Source organism: Dromiciops gliroides, chromosome 1 (genome assembly GCF_019393635.1).
Source record: "Dromiciops gliroides isolate mDroGli1 chromosome 1, mDroGli1.pri, whole genome shotgun sequence".
Taxonomy (NCBI): Eukaryota; Metazoa; Chordata; class Mammalia; order Microbiotheria; family Microbiotheriidae; genus Dromiciops; species Dromiciops gliroides.
This window is the reverse complement of record NC_057861.1, coordinates 460,383,082-460,404,680: the sequence shown is the minus strand read 5'-3', so window position 1 is coordinate 460,404,680 and position 21,599 is coordinate 460,383,082. Positions and strand designations below refer to the sequence as shown.

General features: G+C 38.3%; 1 protein-coding gene across 3 annotated transcripts in view; it reads right to left on the bottom strand.

Annotated features, from left to right (window-relative positions):
* Positions 1 to 8,182, bottom strand: part of CAST (calpastatin) — a 139,399-nt gene extending 131,217 nt beyond the window's left edge. Inside the window, exon 1 of one of the 3 annotated variants that reach the window (XM_043988186.1) lies at positions 7,688 to 8,182. In XM_043988186.1, coding sequence (XP_043844121.1) covers positions 7,688 to 7,768 — 81 coding nt within the window. In that variant the 5' untranslated portion in view covers positions 7,769 to 8,182. Of the gene's footprint in view, positions 1 to 6,890; positions 7,099 to 7,687 lie in introns of those variants that run through there. The other 2 variants (XM_043988177.1, XM_043988170.1) reach the window with 2 other exon arrangements.
* Positions 8,183 to 21,599: the final 13,417 nt, after the last annotated feature.

Below are 21,599 nucleotides of genomic sequence, written 5' to 3'. Positions count from 1 at the left end.
TGTTAAGGAAACTGAGGCTCAGAGAGATTGTCAATACCAGGATTCAAACCTAGGTTTCCCCTGACTCCAAATCCAATGGACTCCTTTACAAGTTCATCAGCTATGTATTATTTCTAAATGTAGGCTACCCTTGCCCCCCTTCTTATCTCTTTATAATCTTTCTTGGCAATCTCATAATGTTCCATGGATTTAACTATGTAGACAACTCTCAAATCAATATATTCATTCCTTATCTCTTCTGAGCTATAGTTGGCTGCTTGCTGCACATCTCCACAACTATCTTAATGTTGCCACAATGTGCCACAACTATCTTAATTTCAACATGTCAAATTAGAAATTAATATCTTTCTCGCTAAAGAGACCCCTAATTTTCTTAAATATAAATAATTTTCTTAATTTTGTTGAAAGTACTACTATTTTTCTGGTCACCCAGGTTCACAATGTAGGTGTTATCTTTAACTCTTTACTCTCATTTAACCCCCACATAGAACCAGTTGTCAAGTCTCAATGCTATCAACTCAACATCTCCCATATCCATAGCTTTCTCTCTTCTCAGATCACAAACACCATTAACTGAGTCAGTCAATAGTGAATAAGCATTTATTCTAAGTACCTATTATATGCCATGAGTTGGGCTAAACCCTAGATGCAAGTGATTCAGGTCTTCATCACCAATTATCTAGATTATTATAGTAGCATCCTCATTGGTCTCCATGCTTAGAGTCTCTTCAGTCTCCAATTAATAATCCCTTATACAACGGCCAATCTGACATTCCTAAAGAGCCGTCGGACTGATTCACTCCTCAACTCAAGACACTCTCATGGTTTTCTCTCTCTTGCTTCTAGGTAAAAATACAGACTTCTCTGTTTTGCCTTTAAAGGCATTCACAACTTGGTTGCACTCTATCTTTCCAGGGTACATTGGCCCCATTCACAGGCTGGCCCTCTTGTTGTCTTGTATGCAATATTCTCCTTCTCACTTCTGTCCCTTTACAAAGCCTAGTCTCATGTCCTCACCTTCACCTCTTGCAATCTCTAACTCCCTTCAAGCCTCAGCTCAAATGCCAAATTCTGCAACAAGCCCTTTCTAATCCCTGTGCACCTTCCCCTCCGCACCTTGTTAGTGGCCACCTCCTCTAAATTATGATTTATTTCATATATATCCTGTGTTTGTCTGAGAGCTTGTATCCATCTAATAGAACATAAGCTCTCCAAGGACAGGAACAGTTGCCTTTTTTTTAGTTTTATCCCCAGTATCCATCACAATGCCTAGAATGTCAATAATTTTTAATAAACTGTTCTTTGATGAGTTAATAGCCGGTTGTCTATTTTTCAATTTTATTTTATTCTGAACTTAAGAAATAAAACAAGCATCTCCACAACATAGTAGAATAGACAAAAAGATGATTGCACGTGAAGCTGCAAATCTATTATGTAAAACTTGTTATTAATCATCATTTCGACATTCTGGAAAGCACACTGGACTTGGAGCCCAAAGATACTGGTTTCAGGCTTGTCTCTGTATGACCCTGCATGAGTGATCCAATTTTTCTGTTTCCTTGGTAAGGGACAGCACCACATAATAAAGAATTGGCCTCAGATTCAAGAAGACGTGGGTTCCTGAGAAAGTCATGTAACCTCCTGGTGCCCCAGGTAACTCTGTAAAGTTGAACATTTCAGAATAAATGCCCATGTAAATCAGTATAGGATGTTTTCTCCACAATTAAATCACAGGTCTTTTGTTGTTGTTGTTAATAACAAATCAGATTTCTTTCTTGTAAAATGGTGATGATAATCCTTGAACTACTTTTATGAGGTTATGGATCATATCTATGCAAAGAACTTTGTTGTAGAAGAAGTCTGGTGTAATGAATAGATTTCTGAGTTTCATGTCAGAAAGACATGGGTTCAGATCCTACCTCTGCCACTTACCAAATGTGGCATCCCTAGTAAGTCAATTATCAGGGTGTTCTGGCCACTGATGACATCACAGATCCGGCTCACATTTGTATAATGTGCTTTGCAACATAGCAATATGGATGCAAGCTATTATTAGTCTGTCTTGGTCTTTGCTTTTTGTCTGTACCACAAAGTAGCATTTACCTTATCTTCCTACTAATTGTTTCACTTATATCTTGGCTCCCCAACTAGACATAAACTTATGATTGGGTCCATGCCTTAAGTACCTATAGTCTATAGAACAGTGCCAGGGGCTCAAACACAACACCTCAGTTCACTGAATGATTAATGTTTCCACAAACTAAAGTAGGTTGTGTGTGGCACTATCTTCTCAGGTCAACACATTGGGTAAAGGAGAGGCAGGCTTTGAATAGCTGGGCTAAAAAAAAAAAAGACCTAATTTAATAAGGTTAGATAATAGTATTGTTGAATTTTCACATTGTCAAATCCCTTGAAAATCTATTATCATCTTTATTCTACTTAGCAGAAACCTGATGCTCACCCAATCCCAAATCACACAGCACATCAGTAAAAAGGGGGTAAAGTTGGGACATCTACTATTCTCACCATGAAATAACATCCTTTATTCTCTTATCATCTATCTGACTGATAATTTTAGGACTTAGAGCAAATGTGACAGTTAACCATAAGCTCTCAGAATGTATTTTCTAAATAGGCAGACATCTAATGGATTTCCATGGCTAGAATTCATCAAAGTGACCAACCCGCTGGTAATACAACTCCATGCTTAGCTGGTCTGGTTCTTAATATGAGTCAGGGTCCATACTCAAAGCCTTTCTCAAATCCTCAAAGAACCTGCTCAAGAACCAAAGGTCCCTTCTATATCACAATAAGAAGGGGATTTCTGTGGAGGATTTTGACCCTAAAGCATAATTGGTGATGAGTGCTGCCCTCCTTCCCACAGTCTAAGAAGCCAAGTAAGTTGAGTATTATGATTTAACACTTTATAATTATTAGTCCATTTAAAGTAGGCTTATTTCACCATCATGCCATTTTACAGATGAAGGAATCACGTGAAAGACACATTTCCCACAGAACATAATTAGTCTATTAGAATTCGTAATACCTAGATTTCTAAAGCAGCTTTTAAAATGCTGAGCCACAGTGTCTCCCATAAGCCCAAATTTCTAGGCATTTGAGTAACCTTTGGTAGAGGAAATTATGGAAAAACCCAATGGAGAAAGCTAAAGCACAAGGCAGTAAGATCAAAGAGGTAGTAAAACAACAACAAGAGCCCTACGACTATGGAGACTTTATAAACATCACAGCAAACATAATCTATTTAGGTCTCTCCATCTACAAAATAGGAATAAAACACTTATAAACCAAAGAGCATGAAGAACAAGAATTTCTGGAAATGCTTGAATGAAATAGGGCAAATATTAATTATTCAATATATTGATCAATACCTCTGTTAATTTGTACAATTCTTTGAGAAATCATAGACTTTTGCCTGGCTTTTGGTCCTCATGGTGCCACCAGTTTAACAGAGGGCTAGTGATTCTGCTTTTCCATTCTGCTTTTCCTCATCTGTAAAATTCTAATAATAATAGAATTCTACTATTCTAATGGTAGAATTTTAAGCACTGTGATGTAAAAGGGAGCAATTTTTAGATGGAGAGGAACTTCCTGATGACCCTCAAATCATATAATATAACTGCCTATTTCCCTAGCCCTATTAAGGACTTGCAAGACCCTCTGTCATATTAATGATCCTTCTTATTTATTGGTCAAGATATGGAGGACAAGAAAGTGTCCTGGTGGGGGCAGCTAGGTGGCACAGTGGAAGAAGCACTGGCCTTGGATTCAGGAAGACCTAAGTTCAAATCTGGCCTCAGACACTTGACACTTACTAGCTGTGTAACCCTGGGCAAGTCACTTAACCCTCATTGCCCCCCCCCCCTTCCAAAAAAAGTGTCCTGGATTGGTGGTAAAAGGACCTGAATTCAAGGCCTAGCTCTGGCATTTACTAGTTGGATGATCTTAGCTATTTAATCTCTCTGACTGTATGATTCCCTTTTTAAAGTTATTGAACTTAGGGTCACTGAACTCAAAGGGGAATTCTTGCTAAAAATCAATAGGAGTTCTGTTTTCAGGTTGAATGTGTTCCTGAATGGAATTTATATCACATCTTGCCATTTTTTTTAAAAAGAAAACTGAATAATAAACGAGGAAATTATGCTCACACCCTGGTTTGGGCTCAAATTTCTACTAAATCATGTGGAATCTCATAAGAACTCAAATAAAAAAATTTTAAAGGGAGGTAGATATAGGCAGAAGGGCCTGGCAACTAGGTTTTCTACCCTTATGAAGGAGTTGGGACTGTTTTTATATATTGTGTGTCTCTAGCATATAGGACAGTATCATGCACATAGCAGATGTCCAATAAATGTTACTTAATGTTGGTGAATGTTCACTTCTATAGTCCTTTACTTTCTCTTATTATTTTTATTTACTAGTTAGCTGAATGAAGTTCTAATGTTAAAAAATTTTTCAGAGAATTTCAGAAATCTTTTCACACTCCCTCAATGTTAATGATTTAGACATGCTTGAGGAAGCAATAAAGCAATAAACAAAGTTGGTCAGATTTTTAGATTAGAGAGCACTTCTTTATCATTTTAATAAGTATAATGCATTCATAATAAGTTTTCATTAGGAAGTCCATAAAATCCATGTAGAGTATGAAATTATAAATCATATTTGTTGAATTGTTGAATGAGGTAGACTACCTTAGAAGGCAACAACAATGTAGAACAGATGTAAAATCTCTAGTTATGTTTGGTACAAGAGTTGTCTTCCTTTGAGAAAAGCTATTGAGTATCAACATCTTTGGACAAAGGTAAAGATGTATACGATGCTCAGCCCAGGGCCAACCACTTTTTCTACCTAGAAGAACTACACTGGCCCTTTAAAAAGAACATGTATATGATAATTGACGTTGGATATGTGCAACCTAATTAAATTAATACTATAATAAAGATGCAACTTCTAGACAATTAAAAAAACAAACAATTCATCTGTGAATAGGGTTGCCCTGTATTCCTTAGTTACCAACTAAAATGGAAAACCTGTGTTCTGCCACTTCCTACTCTTTGGCATCCATCCCAAAGACTATGTGCTCCATTTGTTTACCCTAAATATCTGCAGACTCTGTAATTTTAAATTTCTTAATCCTCCAGATTTACTAAAGCCAGGCTGTGCTAGCATAGGGCTTGCGACACTCCTACCAGCCTGGCTGTCCAGTCCCAAATGACTGTGTGCTGATAATGCTGTCACTGGAGCCCATGTATCTAATTAGGTCCACAAAACACCTCTAATTAACTTACTATAATCAATGCAATTCATGACTTTGGAGGATGATTATAGGTATAAACTAAATTTAAACTATTCTATGTTTTATCACTACAAAGCAAATGTAATTTAATGTTAGCATTCCCAACAGCCCCCTTACCCCCCAAATTAGAGAGTCATTCAAAATGTAAGGTTAATATAATGTCTAATTTTGTTAATATTAACCATTGTAGTTAGTTGAAATTTGAGATCTAATATTTTATCTGAAACAGTTTCACTTTATTACATAGTCTATGATTTTATCTTATTTATTCTGATTTGTAAAGTTGGGCTACTCACATTCTTTCCCCAAACTTTATTAAACAATGTTCTCTTGCAAAAAGACTCTAGTAAAAGGGTTTGTTTGAAAGAATCTCTAATAAGTGTCAAGAGGGGAAAAATGAAAAGTTTTGCCTTTCCAGCAGAATACTCTAGCTACTACAGCAAATTCAGAGAGATTCCAAGTAGCATAAGGTATAAAGAACAGTCCCAAAATTGAATGCAATAATAGGATTTACAAAGAGATTAGACAAGTATTTTAGAGAGAATGTAAGCCAATTTCATCTTATTACTTTTGCATAATTTACCTGGGAAATCCTAACTCAGAAAAAAACCAAGTATGATATTAACTCTGGCTTTGCCATGGCTCAAATATGGTATTTTTATCTATAGACTCAACATTTCAAACAGAGCTTTAGAAAAAGAACTGATAAGCTTTATCTAAAGCAAATTTCTACTGAATATATTTAAGAGAATATTATACTGACAAAAATGTGGAATAGGAAGTATTCACCATGAAAATTCATAAGGTATACACACATAACCAGTTTCTTGAACTGCCTACCATGAAACAAGATGATATAGATCTTTTAAGGCTATCAACAAAACTTAAATTAAGCTGACCCGTTAGTGCCAACACTTTAAAAAACAAAACCCTCACAATATAGTATTAAATCATGGTTCCTGGTTCCACAACTTTGCATGCATCAACTTGATTACTTTGCTTATTAACTGGAAAGATATTCACGACGTATTAAAGAAATGGAGCACCTTTATCCCTTCCTGCACAAAAACCACTTCACCGAAGTGCTATTACCTGAAAGTCACCAGATTTGCTGGCTTAAAAAATAAAATAAAAAGAGGTGGTCCTGGATCTCTGAATGCCTTCTTTCACTTAAATCAAAGTATTCAGAGTGTTTTGTTTTTTGTTTTGTTTTGTTTTGTTTTAATTGTCCTATATCTGAGATCAGGTGAATCTTCACCTTGTCTCAAACCAGGAATTCCCAGGTTTATAGGGGGAAGTCTTCCAACTCTGCAGCCTGGTCCATTCAAACTGTCTGGAGTGCAGGAAGCAGTCACCCAAGCACGTATATACACACTCACATACACACAAGTACAAGCATACCACAAGTGGGTGAGTCTTTTCGGAAGCTTAACCTTAAGTCCTGAGGAGCAGTCGCACCCTCTCCCCACCCCTTCCTGGTCACCAAATGGCCAATGTCCCCCACCACAGGTTTGGGAGAGCAAAGGAAACACACTCGTCTTTCCAGTCTAAGACAAAAGCCCGCTGTGATATTTACCGTCTTGTACCACCAGCTTGCAAACGCCATGACGAACCCCAGTTAAGTCCCCTGAAGCAGGCGAAGGACAGGCTAAGTGAGGAGCTGCGTGTGCGTGGAGGTGCGCCGGATTAAAGTCTCCACCTGCGCCAGGCTTTAGCTGGCACTAAACTCCTGGCTATTCCAACACTAAACTCCTGACTATTCCAGCTCTAGACTCCAGGTTATTCCCCCAGAAGCCGGGTGGGAGGGCAAGGCACTGGGCGGGGCCCATCAGAACAGGTTCCACCCCCTTGGTCAACAGAGCCCCGCCCCGTGGGCCAGATTCGGCCTCACTTGAGAGAGTGGAGGCTGTGTTGTTCTCGGGACAGCCACGCCCTGAAGCTTGGGACGTTTTAGGGAGAATGGGAAATAGAGCAGTGCTGACTAGATGGGTTACAGTGTTCTTGACATCTCTAGGGAAGCCCATCTCGTCTTTATCCCGATTGCCCACGCTGCCCTTTTCTCTGTTGCTAACTATTTCAGCTGCTGCTGCTTCCTTCGCCAGCCACCCCCTCAGCTCCCCAGCCTGGCACGCGCCACGCCCAGCGGGCTCCCGCAGTCCCGTCGGGTCCCGGGAATCTCCTTCCAACTCCAACCACGCCCGGTCCCCATCCTCCTGCACCCCCACCTTTTGCCCAAGAGGGTGTTCTGGCCACAGCCGGGTGGGGCACGGCAGAAGGAGGAGTGCAGCGGCTTCTGGGCTGTAGCTGTCCCCCTCCTCACTCTCTACCACCTCCCTCACCCCTCCTGGGTGGGATGTCTAAGAAGTCACTTACCGCTTCGGCTGCCCGGGCAGCAGCAGCCCGCTTGGGCCGAGGGGAGGCTGCGGGCTTCTTGCCTTTGCCGGGCTGAGACATGGTGACAGCTGCAGATCTCAGAGAGGGTGCAGCGGTGACTGGAGGGGAAGAAGGGAGAGAAAGAAGGGAGGAAAGGGGCAGTACATACAACGGTGAAGCAGCTTTTCCGATCAAACCCCGGAGCCAAAGCTGGGGCCTCACCCCCGGCAAGTCCCTCCCCTTCCTGCACCCGCTAGTTTCTGAGGCTACCCCCTGCCACTCTTTCCTGAGGGGTCCGGTGCCGCCGATCCGCTCCCGTCTTCTGTCTTCACCCAACTGTCTCCCTCCCCCAAATCTCTTCTGCCCAGTGCTCTGTGTACTTTTGGAGAGGAGGGGCAGGCAGAAGGGCTGGAGGCCGCTTAGGGTTTCCTTCTTTAACTTGCCAAGACCTATCTCGTAACTGTTCAAAGAGCACGACCCGGGCGTGGCCCTCCTTTTCTCTAGTCTTCCTTAGGTAACTTAAGAATCAGCACCTTTCCTAGAATTCCACTTCAGACTGGCCTTCGGAAAGAGTTGTTATTTGGACTATGCTAACAGGTCAGAGCTACGAAGAAGAGTAAACGGATCGCAAAAGCAAACTGGACTGCGTGGATTTCTCCGTCTCTTCCCCGGGTTTGGGAGGCATGGGCGAATTGATGGATCAACAAAAGTGCGGTGACTTTTGAGGGGGAAAAAGCTGGTTCCAGTCAATTAAGAAGGTGCCTTAAACCTCAGTCTCAAACCTAATCTTGGTTCGTTCTGATTTTTTGTTGTTGATGTTTTCGGGTTTTGGGTTACCCCCCCCCCAAATTGCTTGGTCTGTTTGAGTGGTTTTAAACGGCACTTACTTCCTGGTTTGAGGGTTGAAAGTGAAAATAACAGGAACAGCAAGAAAAGTCTCTTTTGGAGATATTACCAGCCTGAGGTGGCCACTGTTTTGTGTTCAAGACCTGCTAGGCAGACCTGATGATTTTTGTCATATGTTCATTTTCAGAATCAGGGTCTCCCTGTCATTTTCTACATTTGTGGTCTGTGGGAGAGAGGAACACCTACCCCCCCCCCCACACCCCCATGGATGCCCAGTTAAAATTGAAGACTGCTTTCATGTTGAAGTTGGCCTGAACTTCTTTTACTTTAGTGATTCAGAAAATTCCTTGAGTCCTTCATTCCACTGTGCAGATATGGATTAGTATTCTCTGTGACGAATTAAAACAGGATAATTCAACATAAAACATCTCACTACTCTTGAACATAGCATACCCTAAAAGCCATAGCAGTAGTGTGTGCATCTCATCTTTGAACTGCAAAAACAGGGTTGTTGAGATTAAGGTGGAAAAGTCAGGAGAAGCTGAAGGGTGAAAACCGATTTAGGAAGTCAACAGCTGATGAAGAAAAGAAGATAACGTCTGAAAAGTGAGATTTGTCAAGTGGTGCAGAGAGGTTAAGGAGAATAGAGCTTGAGATGAGACCATTAGATATGGCAATTAAGAAATCAATAGTAATTTTTGAAAGAACAAGTGAATGAATGAATGAGGTTGGAAGCCAGGTTGTAGAGGGCTTAAATGAAAGTCAGAGGGGAGGAAGTGGAGGCACCAATTATAGATAGCTCTTTCAAGGATCTTAGAGATGAAGTAGAGAAGACATACAGGATGATAGCTAGAGGGGATGATCAGAGAAGCATAGGCACATATGTTTAGTTATCAGGGAAGGAGTGAGTAAATTGGGAGAGACTGAAGATTAGAGAGAGTGGTGATTGTGGTGGGAGCAATTTGTTGGAAAAGTTGGGAGGGGAGGGGATTAAGGACCTATGTGGAAGGATTTGTCTTTACAAGTTGAAAGGGCCACCTCTTGATCTGAAACCAGAATGAAGGAAGAGATAGTAGATACCTGAAGGAAATGAATAAGATAGGAGAAGGAGCAGCTCTCCTGAAATGATCTCAGCTTGGAGGATCTCACAGTTTGAGGTGTGGGGCCCTTGACTGAAAGGATGATGGGAGGGGTTGTGTTCATAGGCTTGAAGAGAGAAAAGGTTTGGAGCAGCTGCTATGGAGAGTAAGATAGCAAATCAGTTAGGAAGGACTAGAATGTTTTCCTTGCTAAAGTGTAGACTGTTGAGTATAGGTAACATAAATATGTAATGGGCCCAGTCAGCACAGTTTCATGCAAAGGTCTTCAATTTTTATTTTGTTTTTCTACCCAAGAAAAATCATCTTTGGATTGTAAAAGATAAAACACAAGTGAGTAATAGAGAGTAAATACCTAAGATAAAATAAGGACATGGTAAGAGGAGCACCTAGCTTCTCCTGATATATTCAAGTCACTTGGCAAAGCTGAACTACTGTATATACTTAGGTATTTTTATATATTTTGGGGGGGGGTGCGGGGCAATGAGGGTTAAGTGACTTTCCCAGGGTCACACAGCTAGTGTCAAGTGTCTGAGGCTGGATTTAAACTCAGGTCCTCCTGAATCCAGGGCTGGTGCTTTATCCACTGCGCCACCTAGCTGCCCCATATACTTAGGTATTTTTAATACCACTGGAAGTGATTGTGGAGCCACTGCCATTGATATTTAAAGCATCATGGACAATAGGAGAGGTACCATAGGATTGAAGAAGGGCAAATGTCCTAATTTTCTTTTAGTTTTTAATAGAAGAGACTAGAAGTCTTCTAAGTGCAAATCAGTGAGCTTGACTTCAATCCCTGGTGAAATTATAGAACATCTTTTTAAAGATATGTTTAGTGAACATCTAGAAAAGGAAGGCAAAGGAAGAGGATAAGCATTACATAGTGTCTACTATGTTCCAGGCACTTTGCTGACCTCTTTACAAAATATTATCTTATTTGATCTTCATTACAACCCTGGGAGATAGGTGCTATGATTATCCCTATTGGTAATCACAAAGAGTTGACATGTCTTTGTTAAGAACAAGTAATGCAAGACTAACATTATTACATTTAGTGACAGGTCTACTCACCTGGTAGTTACAGGGGAATGTGGTAGATATGTTTTACTTAGATTATAGCTAAGCATTTGATAAAGTGTCTCATGCAATTCTTGTGCAAATGATTGAAATATGTGGGCTAGATGGATCCAGAGCTGGTTGAATGGATAGACCTAAATGCCTTGATACTTACTTGGCAGGAGGGTTCCAGTGGAATGCCTCAGGAACCAGGCTTTATAATGTTTAATGTTTATATTGATGATTTACATAAAGACATAAATGGGTGGAGGGATTGTAGAGGGAAGAACACATGCTTATCAGATTTTCACACGACATGGATTTGAAGAAAAGAGAACCAACACACTGGGTGACCAGGAAACCAAAAGATATAAGCATTGGATTGAATATAAGAAGATGAAATTCAGTTGGGACAAGAGACTTATATTTGGCTTCAAAATTTCAAGATAAGGGACATAGTGAGTTTGTCTGAAAAAGACCTAGAAAGCTTTGGTGAACTATAAAATTAATATGAATCAAATATGAACCCCAAATGCTAATGCAATCATGAACTGTACTAAGAAAAGCATGATCTTCTAGGAACAAGGAGACCATGGTCCTGCTGTATACTTTACCATAATCAGACAACATCTAGAGTTTTGAGTTCAGTTCTAGATATTCTATTTTAGGAAGGATATTGATAAACTAGAAATTATCTAGAGCAGGACAACCAAGATTGTGAAGGGCTTGAAGTTCATGCTTTTTGAGGATGACTTGAAAAAATTGAGGATGCTTAGTTTTGAGAAGAGAAGACTCAGGGAGAAATGATAGCTTGTGTTCACATATTTGAAGGGTTGTTATATGGGAAAAGGGTTAGATTTATTTTGTTTGACCCCAAAGGCAATGGGAGGAAGTTGCTAAGAGGTGAATTTAGATTTCATGTCAAGAAAAATTTAACAATAAACTGTCCCGAATATGAATGGGCTCCATTTGGAGAGGACATTTCTGTCATGCTTCAGGTCTTGAAGACAAGGCTGGGCTTGTGGTATGTTGTAGAAAAGATTTATTTATTTATTTTTGGTATAGGGTGGACTATATAAACATTGAGATCCTTTCCAAATCTGAAATTCTGTAATTCTGTGAGATTGGTTTTCAGGAAAACTAGTTCCAAATCCCAGATCTATAACTCAGTAGCTTTGAGCAAATCAATTTATGTTATGGGCCTCAGCTTCCTTATCTGTATGAGAGAGTTGGGCTAGGCAGCTTCTAAAGTATATTCTGGTTTTGACAGTGTGTAAGGAACCTGACCCAGCTGGAGGACAAGGTTAAATTTAGGTATTACTTTTTAAAATTTAAAAAAAATTTATATTTTTTGTAGGGCAATGAGGGTTAAGTGACTTGCCCAGGGTCACACAGCTAGTAAGTGTCAAGTGTCTGAGGCCAGATTCGAATTCAGGTCCTCCTGACTCCAGGGCCGGTGCTCTATCCACTGCACCACCTAGCTGCCTATAAATGCACCTTGTTTTGTTTTTCGTTTTTCTCTATACTATTAACATTTAATATTTTTTAAAAAGAGTTAATTATAGAGATATACTTTCAGGTATATTATTTATAATTGTGAGAGTAATAATAATTAGCATAATATAGTAGAAAGAGTGCTGAATTTAGCTTCAGAAAAGACTTGGGTTGAAATTCCAGCTCCAATTCTCACTAACTCTGACCTGAGACAAGTCCTCAGAGTAAGATGGTAGCAATAACACCTGTGCTACCTACCTCACAGGGTTGATATGAAAAAATTATGTTGTAAAGCTTTAACTCCTTCATAAATCTCAGCTAATAGGCTTTTGGGAAAGGTAAGGAGTTCCCCTTCATCAGAACTATGCAAGCAGAGGCTTCAGGACTACTAATCGATACATTGTAGTGGGTTTTTTGCTTGTTGTTGTTTTGGTATGGGCTTGACTGAATGTCTGGGGAAGTCCTATCCTACTAAAATTCTATGGGTTTGGATTCTTATTTATTTATTACTATCTACCTAACATCTTTGATTTTGCATTGTGATTGATAAGAATAATGTCAGATAAGTCAGATGAAGCTAAATTCCAAAGAACTTTGAAAGCTAGGGTAAGGAGTATAGATTATTTTTTCCCTTCATTTAGGATAACATAAAGTGAACTATCTTTATATAAAAGCATGAGGTGAAATGAGGAAGTCCCTGACAGCAGAAATTTTAAAAATACATATATAAAAAAGCAGAAATTGTTGAACACAGGAATGTGTCATATAGGGCAGCAGTGGAATCTCCTTGGAGATGTTTTGAAATGAGAGACAGACAGACAGACAGATAGACAGACAGACAGAGACAGAGAGAGCCAGAAAGAGAGACAGAGATTTTCATCTGCCAGACATAGTTTAGGAACATTTTTTGCCTAAGGAAAGGAAGATGATCTCTCAAGATCCTTTTTGGCTCAAGGATCTTATAATTATTTGTATGGCTCTTCCACTCCCAGGACTTTCGATAGTTATAAGCAATCTTACTAATCATGCTTGATTGGTGTCTAACATTGGAGAACCACATTGGGGCCCACAGTGGTCTGGGGTACCATATCTACTCTTTCTACTATACTTAAGCATGTGATTTGGATAAAGTTTACTCCTGTAAAAGCCTTTTCTCTAATGAGAGAGATTATGCATCCTTTTCTCATATTGTTCATCTTGGTAAACCTTGACCCTGGAGCCCAAGGAACAAATTGATATAACTTAAACCAGTGGTGTCACACTGAAATAGAATTGGGGGCCACTAAAACATACTTAAGGATCTCTTTGGGCTGCAAATTGACCTGGAAAAGCACACATTTATATGTTTCTTTTTTATTAATATAGTTAATAGAATCAGATGAAAACTACATTTTAATCTGATTCAGGCCACTTGTAAGAATGTAGTGGGCTGCATGTGCCTCCCAAGCTATGTATTTGATGTCTGTGATTTAGACTAAAGCTCACATCTAAGGTATCCCACAAAAAAGGGGAGTAAAACATTACTCAGTGTACAGTATAAAACAGGTGTGGGACAGGTAATTTATTCCTACACACAAACACCAATGCTAAATGAAAGACTCATAGTATGCATTTGCAGAATAACTTAAAATAGGATTCTGTAAATTATAACTACTGTTACAATCTACTGAGAGACATACTTACTGATACTGATATTTAAGCCTCCAGCAAAACATAGCACTTGGAAGACTGCTTATCAGGAGTTTTGCATTTCACCTTGGTTCTGCACTGTCCAAACAACTACTGGCACATGTGTACTATCAAAACCGCCAACTTTGGACCAGCTAGTTCATTAATGGCTATCCTCACCAAGAAAACAAGGAATAGTTGTCAAGGTTTCCTTCCCTTGCTGACATTTAGGTCTAATCATTCGGGGCTTAGGGTCTCTAGACCTCTGGAACCCACACAGTCCCCCCCAAGCCTAGACATGTCCATCTTAGGACATATACTTTTTGCTTGAGATTAAAAAAAAATGATCACAAAATAAAACCAGAGTCACAGGTGCAAGCTTGCCTAGGGAAATCTTTGGAGTTATATGGTCCTACCTGGAATGTCAAAGTGAAAGAATACCACATGGAATCCGTCTCTTCTCTCAATGGTCACAGCATCTTGCTGCCCTATTGCTATCACCCTGTGAGTAAAGAATAAGAAATGCCTTATCACTCTAAAATACTAGTAGTCCTAGGTCTCCACATGGTTGGGAACAGGCCCTAAAGCTCTCATGTGGTTCCCTGGAACCAGGAAGGTCAGCTTAGAGCATGTTCCACAGAATGTCCTTTTAAGTGATATCTATAACCAGGAGCACATTGGACATACAATTCCAGTGCCATCTTCCCTTTGAAACACATCCTCCGATATTCCTTTTCTACCTATTCCAACCCATACTGTTTACTTCAGCCTTTTCATTCTACTCCTTTTTCTAGAAGTAGTTGAAAATAAAGTTGGACCACAGGGAAATTTCCTTATAAAGTGGAAACCCATGAAAAAGAGTTCCAGGTAGTCAAAATTCCCTTTAATAAAGAGGCAAATGCCAATTTGTCCATACAGAGCATTACAATGGTAAGGTTTGCTAAGTATTTTATAATTATGATTTTGTTTGAAATTCACAAAGATCTCATGAAGTGCTTATTGTTGTCTGCATCTTGCAGATGAGAAGATTAAGGCTTAAAGATGTTAAATCACTTCCTCAAGGCAATATAGCTGGGGTTAAATTTGAACAAAGTATGTACAGTGTGGTGTGGGTTGGGTGTGGTTGTAACAGCCTAGAATGAGTCATATTGATGACCAATCATGACATTTGTCTATAGTAAGAAATATGTTGTGCTTAAATGGATTGTTAGTATGTTACAGCACTTTAAACAATTTTTCTGAACAGCCTGCAAAAACATGTAAATTAATACTGGGCTAAGTTGATAGCCCAAGTTGTCAAAGTAAGTGAAGAACAGATGGAGGCCTGTCTCTTAAGTTGGGTAAGTTGTTCAATCATGTCCAACTCTTCAAGACTCCATTTTGGGGTTTTCTTGGCAAAGATACTTGAGTGGTTTACCTTTTCCTTCTCCAGTTCATTTTGCAGATGAGGAAACTGAGGCAAACAGGGTTAAGTGACTTGCCCAGGGTCACACAGCTAGTAAGTGTCAGAAGCCTGGTTTGAATTTAGGAAAATGAGGCTTCTTTATTTCAGGTCTGACACTCTATCTACTGCATCATTTAGTAGATCAGGATCTAACTAGTATGGTTAAAATATACATGTCTATTTCTAAGGTTAAACTTTAGTAACATTGAATAACCAGGGTTCTGGGAAATAGGGTTAAGAAAATGTAGGTGAAAATAAATCATCTTATTTACTGTAAAAAAACAGACCTTTAATTTTTTTTTGTAGTAATTTAAAAGCCAACCATTTTCTGATTGACACAATAGAACAAACAAATTAAAAATGATACTTGGTTAACAGGTTTCAACTGTTTGAGTAAGGTAGCTGGGAGAGAGAAAAATGTTATTGAACACCAATCAAGTTTAAGTACATGAAGGAATCTCTCCTGGAGATAGTGAGCATTTATTTATCCATTCTTTAGCTTCCACTTAGGGCAGAACAAGACCAAATGGATTTAGACTGCAAGGAAAGGGATTTATGTAAAATGCCTGGAGGAATTTCCTAAAGTCGTTTCAGGATTGGAATGAGTGATTGAGGAAAATTGTGGATTCTCATTTAATTCACTGTAACTTTTTTTTTAAAAGCTCTGCTTTTTATATTAAAGTTTTCTTTTTATTATGAACTTGATAAACACCAATAAGCACTAAAAAAACAAAAAAACAACAAAAAAAGAAGGATGAAAAAATAATTATGTCTAAAAATGTAAAAATCTATTATGTACAGCCTGTTTTCTATACAGATATAGATATATGGATATTTTCAGTCACACTGCCCTGTTTGTCTATGTTCCTTCTGAACTTCCTTTTCCTTTCTTCTGTTACTTTTTTTTTTTTGGTGGGACAATGAGGGTTAAGTGACTTGCCCAGGGTCACCCAGCTAGTAAGTGTCAAGTGTCTGAGGCCAGATTTGAATTCAGGTCCTCCTGAATCCAGGACCAGTGCTTTATCCACTGCACCACCTAGCTGCCCCCTCTTCTATTACATTTTAAACGTATTTAATTTGTCTTGTTTTCTCCCCCCGCCTTTTTGGGAGTATAACCATCATTATGACCCCCCAGCTCTCTCCAATAACAATTACTAACCTCCCCAAAGCTTTCCCTTATAACAAGTAAATATAGTCAAATAAAACAAATCTAAACAATGTCTGTATTCTAAAATGTATGCTTCATTCTGGACCTTTGGGCTATTGTCTTTCTGCCAAGAAGTGGAAACCATGATTCAACATTAGCCTGCTGAAGTTGTGATTTGACTAACAGTTCTTTTCTTTATAATATTGCAGTCAATACATAAAATGTTCTCTATATCACTATCCCTGCTTACTTCCTTGAATTCTGATCTCAAATTTCCAAGTGTTTTTTTTTTGACATGTCTTTTTGTTATTTCCTGCTCACCTCAAATTCCAAATTGGATTCATTATTTTCTCTTCATTATCTTTTCATTATTTCCTAGGCAGCTAAATGATCCGGTAGCATTTTTCATCAGAAGGCATTCAGAATTGTCTTAGATCATTGTATGGCTGAGAAGAACTAAAATCATTCAGTTGATCATTGTACAATATTACTGTTACTGTTTATAACGCTCTCCTGGTTCTGCTTAATTCACTTTGCATCAGTTCATGTAAATCTTTCCAGGTTTTTCTCCCATTTCTTTAAAGACTGGTGTTCAGGAAGACCTTAATTCAAATTTCACCACAGCTACAAGCTGGGTGACAAAACAACATATATAAGATTTTTTAAAAAATGCTGTGAAACTAATATCTCCTCTCCTCTCCTCTCCTCTTCTCTCTCTCTCTCTGACTCACTCTCTCTCTCTCTCTCACTCACACACACACACATACACCCTCTACACCCCATACATAAGCCGGTAGGTGGTACAGTGGATAGAACACTGGCCTTGGAGTCAAGAAGACCTTAGTTTACATCTGACTTCAGATACTTACTAGCTAGGTGATCTTGGCCAAGTCATTTAACCTCGATTTGTCACAATTTCTTCATCTGTAAAATGTGGACAATAATAATAGCAACTACCTTCCCAAGTTGCTGTGAGGATCAAATGAGATAATAATTGTAAAGCACTTAGCACAAACTAGTACATAGTAAGCACTATACAAATGTTAATTATTATTATTATTATTTAGTAAAAATGTTCTTTATTTTTCTTTTTGTCTGTTTTTTTACATGACTAATACGAAAATATGTTTTGCATGATTGCACATGTATAACATATCAAATTGCTTACCTTTTCAATGAGAGGGTGAGAGAGAGGAAGAGAATTTGGAACTCAGCATTTAAAAAAATGAATATTAAAAACTTTTACATGTAATTGTACAAAAAATAAATACTAAAAAATAAAGAAGTGGGAGGTTTCTTCTCATATCTTTTGGTTGTCAAATTTGGTGAATATACTTTCCCAGAATTATGTTTTAATTATTTTATCTTTTTTTTTTTTTACATTTCCATTGCTTTTGTAATTGTGTATATTGTTTTCCTGGGTCTATTTTGTTTTACTTCGCATCAGTTCACATCTTTCAGTGATTCTTTGTATTAATCATGTTCTTTGTTTCTTATGGCACATATTTCATATACCACAATCTGTTTAGCTATTCCCCAGTTAATAGGTATATACTTTCTTTCCAGTTCTTTGCTTAGACAGTGTGATATAGTGGAGAGAGGCTGTGTAGCCTGGTGGATAGAATGCTGCCCTTACAACCAGGAAGGCCTGGGCTCAGGTCCAGTTTCTGGCATGTAGTGGTTGTGTGAGAACCTTAGTGAATAACTTAAACTCTTGGTGCTCTAGGAACTTAGTGGGACTCTAAGTTACAGAGAAGGTACAGGCCTGAACTGGTAAAGTACGCTCACCTGTGAGCTCCCAATGCCAATGAAACCAAAGAAAATCCCAATTCTGGTCCCTAGTCCGTTCCCACCTTTCTTACCACAAAAGTGATGATGTATGTATATATGTATATATGTATATGTGTGTGTGTGTACACACATACACACAAATATATACATGTATGTATATATACTTTTCTTTTTGTCTTAATTTCCTTGGGATACATGATACATGCCTAGCAGTGAGATCTCTGGGTCAAAGGTTATGAATATTTTAGTCATGTTCTTTGTGTAATTCCAAACTGCTTTTCAGAATGGCTATACCAATTCACACTAATGCATTACTCTATATATTTTCCCACAACCTCTCCAACACTAATGTATCACAATTTTGTCATCCTGGCCAATTAACTGATTGTGAGTTGAATCCTAAGGGTTGATTTTGTTTTAATTTCTCTTAGTAGTAGTATTTATAATACTTTCATGTGATTATTAACAGTTTCATAGGAACAATTTTTTTTTCGTGGTAGCAAAGATGGCTCCAAGAAAAATAGCAAAATTTGGAAAAGGCAGGATGTAGAGAAAAAAATTAATTCTCTTTTTGACATGCTGAATTTGAGATTCAGATATACTAGTATCTATAGACTGGTATCTAGTATCCTATCATAGAATGGGAAGAACTCATAGAAGAAGTGACACCTGGTCTGGGCTTTTGAAGGAAGAGAAGGACTTTTGCAGGGAGAGATGTGGAAAGGGCCTGTTTCAGAGATGAGGGTTAGCAAGTGCTAATTCATAAAATGAGAAAGACAATACTGAATTGGGGGATAGCTAGCAGTTCAGTTTGAATTTGACTTAGAAATATATGAATAGGAATATGACAAAATATGATGGGAAATGCAGTTTGGGGACAGATATTGAACAGCCTCGAATACAAGGTTTCTATTTTTATGTGGCAAGTAATAGGGAAACGCTGAGGACTTTTTATCAGAAGAGTAACACAGTTTGACCAATTCTGTAGGAAGGTTATTTTGGAAGGTTATGTGAAAGATGGATTGGAAAGGGGAGAGAGAAAGAAATTAGGGCAGAGAAAGAATTTAGGAGGAGTACTAAAACATCTTAGAGGTAAAAAGCAGGAAGTGATAAAGAGGGAATCACTAAGCGAGTAATTGTAGAGGTAAAAAAAAAATCTTGAAATTGTATTAATTGTTATTTCCAGGTCATATGACCAACAAGATGACAGACTAGACATTTTCCTTAGTTCTCACTAACTCCCTCCCCATCCTCAACAAAACAAAGGAAAATAAAACAAAACAAAAAGCAAAGAGGAATTATATACTAGATGTAGAACATTTGTAGCTGAGTTCCCAGGACAAGAAATAGAGCCCCAATAAATAAAAGCATTGTGAAGTCACACTGAAGAATACTAATTCTTAAAAACACTCACTTGGTACTCCTCCATGAGTCAGGAATGTACAAACCAGGGGCAGCTAGGTGGTGCAGTGGATAAAGCACCAGCCCTGGATTCAGGAGGACCTGAGTTCAAATCCAGCCTCAAACTCTTGACACTTACTAGCTATATGACCCTGGGCAAATCACTTAACCCCATTACCCTGCCAAAAACAAACAAACAAAAAACCCACAAAAACAAGAATGTACAAACCAATTCACAGGCTTTTGCTTGGGGTTTGCACTGGGGTTCCCTTCCTGCTACAGTGGCCGCCAGTATAACTTACCCCCTTTATTGTTCCTAAACCCCCAAGACAATTACTGATTTTGTCCAGTGATATTGCATTGGGAAAGCATACTGACTTCTACCTAGCATCGAGGTTGGAAACAATCAAAGCTTCAGAGACTTAGTCCAAAACACTCTTTGTGCCCTCTCTCAGCTTTGGAAAAAAAAACAAAAACAAAACAGATGTTGATTCAACTTAGCCATAGCAGGAAAGGATAGAGAGCCAAGGGAGGTACTGGGGCAAGGGGTCAACATAAATGGCTGCATCTGGTCTGACAGAGAACTATGCTGAAACCCAGATGGAGCTAGTAACTATTCCTCTCCCACACCAGAGGCTATTTAAGGCAGAGAATAAGCCTGGTAAATCCCCCAAGTGGTATCAAGCTGAAACAGCTTTACAATCCAGTCCTTGAGTTGTACCCATGATGAAAGGAGAAGAAATTAGAAAATGAGAGACAGAAGAGTATAAGGATTAAAAAACCCCCAAAAATTTGAAGAGAAAAAATTCAAAACCTAAAGCACAAGCAGATAATTTATCAGAGAGGAACCCTAATGCTAGAAGAAAGGATGAGTATTAAACCCTCAAAGAGAGTGCATAACTTTCTTAAGAAATAGTACAAGACAAAGGCAAGTAAGTCAATGTCTGATGAAGTATAAAATATTATTGAATCCTGAGGGTATGGAACAGTAACAAGAAATTCCAAAATGGTTCAAAAGAGAAATCAAATCTATAAGAGAAGACATTAGGAATGAAAAAGTGTCAGAAAGTATAGCTTACCAAAGCAGAAATATTAACTCAACTGGCATACTAGGAAAAAAAATAAACCAGTGTGGCAAGTTTCTCAAAGGAAACAATGGAAAATAATGGATTTCCAATGATAATATACTGACATAAAAGACAATTTTGAAGTAGAGAAACAAAGGGCCACAATGAACACACAAAACAATGATCTCTATACAAGCAATGGCCATTGACCTCACAGACAGAAGAATGGAGACAACTTAAGTGTCTAGGTCTCCCAGATGAACATAACAAATAAAAAAATCTGAACCCTATGATTCAGGAAATAATGAAATGAAATATCCAGACCTTCTTAATATATAAAACAAAGCACTAATTGAAAGAAGTTACAGATCTCTTCCAGAAAAAAATAATAAATCATACTTCCAACTCCATGACACATAGTAGTTATACTGAATAATTTCAATGGTGAACAATAAATTCTTCAAGTAGCCAGGAGAAAAACATTCGATGTAAATGAAAGGAAATCAGAATAACAAAAGACTATTCTGTACCTACTAAAAAATACAGAAGGGACTGCAATAATATATTTTTTAAAAGCAAAGGCATTCAAGATTCAATCCAAAAATTACATACTCTGAAAACCCAATAAAAAGGCACTCCTGCAAAAAAAAATTACCAAATGCTTTGAAGTAATTAAGTTTTAGAAAAAGAAATTGAATTAGCTGTAAAGATAGCACCAACGGGGAAAAGTCCTGGTCCAGAGATATTTATAGGAGAATTCTAGCAAACTCTTAAAGAACAATTAATACATATGTTATAAAAATTGTTCTAAAAATTGAGAAATACTTTATAAAACTCTTTTTATAAGGCAAATATCACTCCAATACCTAAATCAGGGAAAGCTAAAGCAAAAAAAAAATAA